Below are 10,317 nucleotides of genomic sequence, written 5' to 3'. Positions count from 1 at the left end.
AGGGGTGGGGAGGGGTCAGGCTGGAAGGCGGACTGGAATGTGGGGCTCAAGGGAGCTGGGCCTGGTTCTTTGTGGTTCCCAGGCGGGGAGGGAAGGGGAAGCTGGACTCCAGGGCTCTGGAAGGTCCTGAGTTCTCGGACTCTGAGATTCTGGTGGGGCTGCTGGGCTGGAGTCCAGGGCTCTGTCTTGGTGGGGTGGGGGCAGGACTCCGGGGTCTTCAGAGGGCAGCCGCAGGGTCCCGTACCCAGGAGCTGTACTGGAAGTAGAAAATCATCCGCGACAAGATGTTGTCCACCCACGGGAGGATGTGCGCCTTGGCCCTGGCTGCCACCTGCCCATAGGCAAGGAGGGTGGTGCTGCTGGCCCACCTCCACTGCACGTCCTCTGGATTCTGCCGGCGGGGGGTGGGTGGGTAAAGAGTGTCAGGAGCCTGCTGGAGCCCTCCTCTGGGGTCACGGTGAGAGGAGGTACCCCAGGCCCTAGATGGGTACCAGAGGCAGAGTGTCCTGAGGGGTGGTGAGCCTCAGTTTACCTCAGTAGGAAAATAAGGAAAGTGGAGTTGGCTCTTTAGGGGTGGATGGGCCTGGTAGGGCCATCAGGGGTGTACACAGGGTGCCTGGCTCTGCTGGAACTGGCCAGAGCCCAGGCCCCTCACCCCTCTCGTGGTAGCCCCTTCCCCAGGAGCCCAGGGCCGTCTCCGCCCCACCCCCTTCCTGCTGGACACACGCCTTCTCCCCCTTGGACTGCTGGGGCCTGGAGGGATGGTAAGGGGCACGTGGGATGTGGGGTGAGGGCTTCTCAGTGGCTCAGTCTTGGGCACTATTTCCTCCTGCGGGAGTTACGTGGGATGCAGTGAGGAGGGGTGGGTGCGCTGCCGTCTGCCATCCATAGCCCATTGGGTTGCTCGCTGGCCCAGGGCTCATGTTCGGATGAGTCACGTGCCCAAGGGCCATTGAAGGAGCTTACAGCAGCCATCATGAGCACAGCGAGGCTGTCTCCGCTCGAGCTCTGGCCACGCACCGGCCCTCTACAGCCCTGGCCCATTCCAATCCCCAACAGGTGTGGCGGAAGGAGTTCCCATCCAAGAGGAGGAAACTGAGGCACACACAGGCCACATTGCAGGTGGGGTGAGGTGGAGATTGGAGGTCAGGATTCGTGGCCCGACACCCATGTTCTACCTTGCCTGGGGGTCCCAGCATGGAGAGTGGAGGCCCTGACACCCCTTGCTGAGGTCCTGAGGACCCCTGAGCCAGTACCTTTGGGGAGAAACTATTGAGGCTCCACCTGATGGGTCTGCTCCGGCCAAACTGGTCCAGGACGGCCCAGACATCATCCAGGTGGCGGTCCTGAGGACCCCTGAGCCAGTACCTTTGGGGAGAAACTATTGAGGCTCCACCTGATGGGCCTGCTCCGGCCAAACTGGTCCAGGACGGCCCAGACATCATCCAGGTGGCGGACGGCGGCCAGCCCCACTGTGAGAGCAATGCCCTGTGGGAGAGGGGTACCAGGAGCACTGATGAAGGGACCCTGGAGTCGCAGGACTGGACTTGGCCCCCCACCTGGCAGGTGTGAAAACCGAGGCCCAGAAGGAGGTGGGGGACTCATCCAAGATCACAGGGCATCCACCTGCCATGCTCTTTAGGACATGCAAGTCTGAGACCAACCCATGTGGGCATCTCCTATGGGGTCTGGTGGGTGAGCTTAGGAAAGGCAGGAGACAGAGGTGAGACCTCGGAGTCCAGTTATCCCTCACGGCCAGCTCTGAGCAGACCTGTGACAGGTTGGGATGAAGGGAGGGGCCCTGGGGTGAGATCTGGGCTCGGGCTGTGGTCAGGGCTCAGGGCTCAGGGCTCAGGGCTCAGGGCTCAGGGTGTGACCAGGGTCAGGATTTGGCCTGTGGTCATGGTCAAGTTTTAGCCTTAAAGCAGAATCAGGTCTCTGTGTGTGACCAAGGTCAGGAAAGAGTCTGTGACCAGGATCAGGACTCAGTGTGTGGCCAGGATTAGGGATTAGCATGTAACTAGGGTCACGGTCAGGGTGTCAACAGGGGGAGGCCTCAGTCTGTGATTAGGATCAGGGCAGAGCGTGTGGCCAGCAGGCAGGCCAATCCTATGGTCAGGGTCAGGCAGTCGTGGGGACGGGGCGGGGGCTTGCTCCTCACCTCTCTCTGCTTGGGCCACTGGTGGGACGTTTCCAGGAGGGTTTGTAGGTGTGTCCTGACCGTGGCGCTGTTCTCTTCAGCTTGAAGGATCAGCCCATAGTAGGTGAACAGGAAGGCCTGGCGGAGGGTCAGTGCTATCCTGAGCCCCCTGGGATGGCCCTTGCCTCCTTGAGCAGCCTCCTCTGACTGCCTTCCTCAGCCTCCCCTGCCTCTGCAGTCCCCTCACCACCCTGCCCTGGGACCATCTAAACCTCTGCCTGGTGGTGGAGCAGAATGTGGCTTCAAGTCCTGCTGCCCAGGCCCCAGCCTGTTTCTTTCAGGTCCGCCAGTTTCTTTCTAGGGCCTCGTGCATCCAGTGGACAGAGCACTTGGGCCTGTGCTGTGGGCCAGCAAGGGCTGCCTTGGGAGGAGGCAGGGGCGGGGCCCACCTTCTCCGGGGACTGCTCCCGATGGGTCTGGTTGGGCTTGGTGAGTGCCCACAGCAGCTCCTTGGACCACAGGTCCGTGTTCAGGAACTGGACCGACTTGATAGCTATCTGTCAGGAGATGGGGGTGGGTGGGGCTGGAGCCGTCTCTCCCCAAATCTTGAGAGCCACCAGCTCTGGCCCACTCTGGCCACTCTGTGCCCTGACTCCAGCACCCCCTTGTCCCTTCCCTCTTGTGAGTCCCTGAAACCTAGTCTCTCATTTGCCTGATGGTCCTCAGGGATGGGGACTTGTTCCTCAGGATTCTCTCCCTGGAGGTGTTCGAGGTGAGGCTGGAAAACCAGGAGCCTGGGAGGCTGTAGAGTCGAGTCCTGACTGTGTCCTCAGCACTGACCAGAAGTCACAGACATGACATACTTAGTGTTAGTGGAGGGTGGCCCCTCTGCAGCGTGCATGCCGGGAGTGCAGGACTTTGCTTCGCTCACGGTGTTTCCTCAGCACCTAGCGTAGCGCTCCCACGTAAAGATGCTCCATTAATTTTTTAAAAAGTCAGTGAATGCGAGATCAAATGAATGAATGTAAAGTCCCTTCAAAATATAATGTCCTGAAAAGTTTCAATCCTAACATCACATGATTTTGTAATGAGGATGACTACAAGATTTCTCTATTTCCAATGTTCCCAGGTTCCATCATTCAATAATTCCAAGATCTTGATCCCAAGATTCTTTTGGGGTGGGGGATACCCCTCCTAAGTATGATCCCAAACTCGAGAATCTTAAAAGACTGAGACATGTGAAGATAAACACTTTCAAAAATTTGTTCAGCAAAACCCTCTAAGTTAAGTTGAAAGATGCAGCAAAGGTTTTGCTGTCAGCTGCTGCCAAGGGTCAGTATCAATGATAAATGGAGAGCATTTTATAAATCAACAAGAAAAAGACAAGCAATCCATTTTAAAATGGGTGAAAGGACACACACGATGAAGATACCATAAACTCAGCTTTACTAATATTTGAGGAATGGGAATTAAGCTAATGTAGCATTTTGTACAAGATTGGCAAAAAGTAAAACTCTGAATACTGGCAAGGAACTGTCCTTTGGTGGGAGGGTGATTGGATCTACGATATTTTTTTATTTGAGGAATGGGAATTAAGCTAATGTAGCATTTTGTACAAGATTGGCAAAAAGTAAAACACTGAATACTGGCAAGGAACTGTCCTTTGGTGGGAGGGTGATTGGATCTACGATATTTTTGGGGGGAAGGTTTTGGCAATATCAATTAAAAGGCAATATCAATATCAATTAAAGCTTAAATTATGCATACACTTCCCCAGGCAACTCCATTTCTAGGAATTTTTCCTAAAGAAATGACAAATTTGGGATGCTGTGGGCACAGGGCATCCCTTGCCTTGTTGGTCATAAAACATACTCAGAGCGCCTGCTGCAGGACAGTTTGCAGTCTCTGGCGTCGATCCCTTGGTCCCTGAAAAGGAAATTCTCTCCAGGCAGAATCTGGTGTGCCCCCTCGGGCGTGCCCCCACCTGGCCCATTTGCTGGACACTGGGGAGCAGCAGCACTTGGTGGCTTTCTCACCCACAGGACAGGTGCCTGCAGGATCNGGGGTGGGGAGGGGTCAGGCTGGAAGGCGGACTGGAATGTGGGGCTCAAGGGAGCTGGGCCTGGTTCTTTGTGGTTCCCAGGCGGGGAGGGAAGGGGAAGCTGGACTCCAGGGCTCTGGAAGGTCCTGAGTTCTCGGACTCTGAGATTCTGGTGGGGCTGCTGGGCTGGAGTCCAGGGCTCCGTCTTGGTGGGGTGGGGGCAGGACTCCGGGGTCTTCAGAGGGCAGCTGCAGGGTCCCGTACCCAGGAGCTGTACTGGAAGTAGAAAATCATCCGCGACAAGATGTTGTCCACCCACGGGAGGATGTGCGCCTTGGCCCTGGCTGCCACCTGCCCATAGGCAAGGAGGGTGGTGCTGCTGGCCCACCTCCACTGCACGTCCTCTGGATTCTGCCGGCGGGGGGTGGGTGGGTAAAGAGTGTCAGGAGCCTGCTGGAGCCCTCCTCTGGGGTCACGGTGAGAGGAGGTACCCCAGGCCCTAGATGGGTACCAGAGGCAGAGTGTCCTGAGGGGTGGTGAGCCTCAGTTTACCTCAGTAGGAAAATAAGGAAAGTGGAGTTGGCTCTTTAGGGGTGGATGGGCCTGGTAGGGCCATCAGGGGTGTACACAGGGTGCCTGGCTCTGCTGGAACTGGCCAGAGCCCAGGCCCCTCACCCCTCTCGTGGTAGCCCCTTCCCCAGGAGCCCAGGGCCGTCTCCGCCCCACCCCCTTCCTGCTGGACACACGCCTTCTCCCCCTTGGACTGCTGGGGCCTGGAGGGATGGTAAGGGGCACGTGGGATGTGGGGTGAGGGCTTCTCAGTGGCTCAGTCTTGGGCACTATTTCCTCCTGCGGGAGTTACGTGGGATGCAGTGAGGAGGGGTGGGTGCGCTGCCGTCTGCCATCCATAGCCCATTGGGTTGCTCGCTGGCCCAGGGCTCATGTTCGGATGAGTCACGTGCCCAAGGGCCATTGAAGGAGCTTACAGCAGCCATCATGAGCACAGCGAGGCTGTCTCCGCTCGAGCTCTGGCCACGCACCGGCCCTCTACAGCCCTGGCCCATTCCAATCCCCAACAGGTGTGGCGGAAGGAGTTCCCATCCAAGAGGAGGAAACTGAGGCACACACAGGCCACATTGCAGGTGGGGTGAGGTGGAGATTGGAGGTCAGGATTCGTGGCCCGACACCCATGTTCTACCTTGCCTGGGGGTCCCAGCATGGAGAGTGGAGGCCCTGACACCCCTTGCTGAGGTCCTGAGGACCCCTGAGCCAGTACCTTTGGGGAGAAACTATTGAGGCTCCACCTGATGGGCCTGCTCCGGCCAAACTGGTCCAGGACGGCCCAGACATCATCCAGGTGGTGGACGGCGGCCAGCCCCACTGTGAGAGCAATGCCCTGTGGGAGAGGGGTACCAGGAGCACTGATGAAGGGACCCTGGAGTCGCAGGACTGGACTTGGCCCCCCACCTGGCAGGTGTGAAAACCGAGGCCCAGAAGGAGGTGGGGGACTCATCCAAGATCACAGGGCATCCACCTGCCATGCTCTTTAGGACATGCAAGTCTGAGACCAACCCATGTGGGCATCTCCTATGGGGTCTGGTGGGTGAGCTTAGGAAAGGCAGGAGACAGAGGTGAGACCTCGGAGTCCAGTTATCCCTCACGGCCAGCTCTGAGCAGACCTGTGACAGGTTGGGATGAAGGGAGGGGCCCTGGGGTGAGATCTGGGCTCGGGCTGTGGTCAGGGCTCAGGGCTCAGGGCTCAGGGCTCAGGGCTCAGGGTGTGACCAGGGTCAGGATTTGGCCTGTGGTCATGGTCAAGTTTTAGCCTTAAAGCAGAATCAGGTCTCTGTGTGTGACCAAGGTCAGGAAAGAGTCTGTGACCAGGATCAGGACTCAGTGTGTGGCCAGGATTAGGGATTAGCATGTAACTAGGGTCACGGTCAGGGTGTCAACAGGGGGAGGCCTCAGTCTGTGATTAGGATCAGGGCAGAGCGTGTGGCCAGCAGGCAGGCCAATCCTATGGTCAGGGTCAGGCAGTCGTGGGGACGGGGCGGGGGCTTGCTCCTCACCTCTCTCTGCTTGGGCCACTGGTGGGACGTTTCCAGGAGGGTTTGTAGGTGTGTCCTGACCGTGGCGCTGTTCTCTTCAGCTTGAAGGATCAGCCCATAGTAGGTGAACAGGAAGGCCTGGCGGAGGGTCAGTGCTATCCTGAGCCCCCTGGGATGGCCCTTGCCTCCTTGAGCAGCCTCCTCTGACTGCCTTCCTCAGCCTCCCCTGCCTCTGCAGTCCCCTCACCACCCTGCCCTGGGACCATCTAAACCTCTGCCTGGTGGTGGAGCAGAATGTGGCTTCAAGTCCTGCTGCCCAGGCCCCAGCCTGTTTCTTTCAGGTCCGCCAGTTTCTTTCTAGGGCCTCGTGCATCCAGTGGACAGAGCACTTGGGCCTGTGCTGTGGGCCAGCAAGGGCTGCCTTGGGAGGAGGCAGGGGCGGGGCCCACCTTCTCCGGGGACTGCTCCCGATGGGTCTGGTTGGGCTTGGTGAGTGCCCACAGCAGCTCCTTGGACCACAGGTCCGTGTTCAGGAACTGGACCGACTTGATAGCTATCTGTCAGGAGATGGGGGTGGGTGGGGCTGGAGCCGTCTCTCCCCAAATCTTGAGAGCCACCAGCTCTGGCCCACTCTGGCCACTCTGTGCCCTGACTCCAGCACCCCCTTGTCCCTTCCCTCTTGTGAGTCCCTGAAACCTAGTCTCTCATTTGCCTGATGGTCCTCAGGGATGGGGACTTGTTCCTCAGGATTCTCTCCCTGGAGGTGTTCGAGGTGAGGCTGGAAAACCAGGAGCCTGGGAGGCTGTAGAGTCGAGTCCTGACTGTGTCCTCAGCACTGACCAGAAGTCACAGACATGACATACTTAGTGTTAGTGGAGGGTGGCCCCTCTGCAGCGTGCATGCCGGGAGTGCAGGACTTTGCTTCGCTCACGGTGTTTCCTCAGCACCTAGCGTAGCGCTCCCACGTAAAGATGCTCCATTAATTTTTTAAAAAGTCAGTGAATGCGAGATCAAATGAATGAATGTAAAGTCCCTTCAAAATATAATGTCCTGAAAAGTTTCAATCCTAACATCACATGATTTTGTAATGAGGATGACTACAAGATTTCTCTATTTCCAATGTTCCCAGGTTCCATCATTCAATAATTCCAAGATCTTGATCCCAAGATTCTTTTGGGGTGGGGGATACCCCTCCTAAGTATGATCCCAAACTCGAGAATCTTAAAAGACTGAGACATGTGAAGATAAACACTTTCAAAAATTTGTTCAGCAAAACCCTCTAAGTTAAGTTGAAAGATGCAGCAAAGGTTTTGCTGTCAGCTGCTGCCAAGGGTCAGTATCAATGATAAATGGAGAGCATTTTATAAATCAACAAGAAAAAGACAAGCAATCCATTTTAAAATGGGTGAAAGGACACACACGATGAAGATACCATAAACTCAGCTTTACTAATATTTGAGGAATGGGAATTAAGCTAATGTAGCATTTTGTACAAGATTGGCAAAAAGTAAAACTCTGAATACTGGCAAGGAACTGTCCTTTGGTGGGAGGGTGATTGGATCTACGATATTTTTTGGGGGAAGGTTTTGGCAATATCAATTAAAAGGCAATATCAATATCAATTAAAGCTTAAATTATGCATACACTTCCCCAGGCAACTCCATTTCTAGGAATTTTTCCTAAAGAAATGACAAATTTGGGATGCTGTGGGCACAGGGCATCCCTTGCCTTGTTGGTCATAAAACATACTCAGAGCGCCTGCTGCAGGACAGTTTGCAGTCTCTGGCGTCGATCCCTTGGTCCCTGAAAAGGAAATTCTCTCCAGGCAGAATCTGGAGGAGCTTTTCTATCTCGGGTGTGCCCCCACCTGGCCCATTTGCAGGACACTGGGGTGCAGCAGCACTTGGTGGCTTTCTCACCCACAGGACAGGTGCCTGCAGGATCCTCATGGAACTCTGAACACAGGCAAGTCCCAAGGTTCCCCAGAAGCACCAGGGGCTCCTGTCCCCTCCCCCAAACCTTTACTGTCTTCCTTCACAGCATCACAGTTCCTTGTCTGAAATTCAAATTCCAAAACTCAGAAAACTTAACATTTTTTTCCCATAGCTTTGCAGCAACCTCATTTAATGGCAAAAGCTGACCCAAAGTGCCATGATAGGGTTTGAGACTTCATGTGAACATCTGTGTGCTTGTGTACCAGAGATACTAAGATATTTGATTCTGCATCTGCCTCAAACCTTGCTAAGGACATTCATGGAATATACAGGGTGGACACCTCATTACTTAACAAAAAATCTGAAATATTCTGAATTTTGAAAGACATCCGTTCCCCCAAGTTTTAATTTTTTAAAGTTTTAAGTGTTTAAAAAATTAAGACATACTTAATTTACAGTGAAGTGCACAGATCTTTAGTATATAGCACAACAAATTTTATCAAATGTAAGACCCGTGTAATTCACACCCAAGATACAGAGCCTTCGCCACCACCCCAGAAAGCTCTCTGTGCTCCTTCCTAGTTATTCTCTGTTACTGCAATACTGTTTATTTCATTACAGATGGGTTTTTCTTTTTCTAGAATTGCATGTACTTGGAGTCATGCAGTGTGTGCTTTTGCGCGTCTGATGTTTTTCGCCTCAGCATCACGTTTTTGAGAATCACCCACGTTGCACGTATCAAAAGTTCATTCCTCTTCCACTGTTTTGTTTTGTTCTTCTGCTTGGATTAGGCTTACCTTGCTCTTCTTTCTCTAATTTCCTGAAGTGGATGCTTAGGTTATTGATTTTAGGTTTTTTGGGGAGAGTGCATTACCCCGCCTGCCACAGACTGTTTCCAGTCTGAGGTTCTGATGAACAGGGCTACTATGAACATTCTTGGATGAGTAATTTTGCATTCATTTGTTTTCATATCTCTTGGTAAAATACCTAAAAGTGGAATTGCTGAGTCATTTGTTCACCTTTAGTAGAAAATGCCAGTTTTCCAAAGGGGTTGCACCATTTGACTGGCCCCCCAGCAGCACTCCGGCTGCTCCGCGTCCTTCCCCGCACTGGTTGGTGGTGTTTTTTTATTTGAACTCTCTCAGTGGGTATGCAGTGGAAGCTCATTGTGGTTTTAATTGATGTTTCCCTGAGGACTAAAGGTGTTGATCCTTTTTTTGTTTAATTATTAGTCCTTCATATGTCCTCCTTTGTGAAGTGTCTATTTAAATCTTTTGCTCACTTTTTAAAAAATGGAGCTGTTTTTCTCTTTCTTACCAAGCTGTAGGAGTTCTTTATTTATTCTGGACACAGTTCCTTGTCAGACACACGTACTGTGTTTTCTCCTTGTCTGTGGCTTGGCTTTTCATTTCCTTAATGGTATCAGTTGATGAGCAGAAGTTTTAATTTTGATGCAATCCAATTTATCATTTTTTTCTTTTTATGATGATTCTCTTTTGAATCCTAAGAAATATTGACCTACCCCAAGGTTGGCAAGATTTTCTCCTGTGTTTTCTTCTAGATGCTTTTCACTTTTAGTTTTTACATTTAGGTTTTGGTTTCATCTCTAATTAAGTTTTGTTCATGGTTTGAGGTAGGCATTAAAGTTTATTTTTTTCTTTATAGCTATGCAATTGTTCCAGAACCATTTGTTCAAAAGACTTTCCTTTCCTCATTGAATTGCTTTGGCACCTTTAAAGAAATCAATTGACCATATAAGTGTGGTTTTATGTTGGATTTTCTTTTCTTTTCCATTGATTTATTTATTTAGCCTATGCCAATGCTTCATTGCATCGTTACTGCAGCCTTATAGTAAGTATTGAAATCAAGTAGTGGAATTTTTGCAACTTTGTTCTTTGTCACAATTGTTTTGGCTATTGTAGGTGCTTTGAAATTTCCATATAAAGTTAAATTTATAGATTATATTTCATTCTACAATAAAGACTCCTGGAATTTTTATAGGCGTTGTATTCAATCTACAAATGAATTTTTTGACAATTGACAACTTAACATTATTGAATCTTCTTGTCCACAAACATCATATATCTCCATTTTTAAGGTGTTCTTCAACTTCTCTTTGCAATGCTTTGTAAAGATCTTGCACATACTGTGTGA

The 10,317-nt window shown here is 52.1% G+C and overlaps 1 protein-coding gene across 1 annotated transcript in view; it reads right to left on the bottom strand.

The window, feature by feature from the left end:
- MROH5 (maestro heat-like repeat family member 5) overlaps positions 1-6,786 on the bottom strand; it is a gene marked incomplete at its 5' end in the record, with an annotated part of 57,974 nt that extends 51,188 nt beyond the window's left edge. The window contains 9 exon segments of the mRNA XM_008588030.1: positions 245-391; positions 1,369-1,488; positions 2,162-2,278; positions 2,590-2,697; positions 4,177-4,233; positions 4,446-4,597; positions 5,451-5,577; positions 6,251-6,367; positions 6,679-6,786. Of these exon segments, the coding sequence (XP_008586252.1) occupies positions 245-391; positions 1,369-1,488; positions 2,162-2,278; positions 2,590-2,697; positions 4,177-4,233; positions 4,446-4,597; positions 5,451-5,577; positions 6,251-6,367; positions 6,679-6,786 (1,053 nt within the window).
- Between the last annotated feature and the right edge of the window lie 3,531 nt (positions 6,787-10,317).

The sequence above is a fragment of the Galeopterus variegatus genome, unplaced genomic scaffold (assembly GCF_000696425.1).
Source record: "Galeopterus variegatus unplaced genomic scaffold, G_variegatus-3.0.2 Scaffold4637, whole genome shotgun sequence".
NCBI lineage: Eukaryota > Metazoa > Chordata > Mammalia > Dermoptera > Cynocephalidae > Galeopterus > Galeopterus variegatus.
This window is presented reverse-complemented; position numbering and strand designations above follow the sequence as displayed.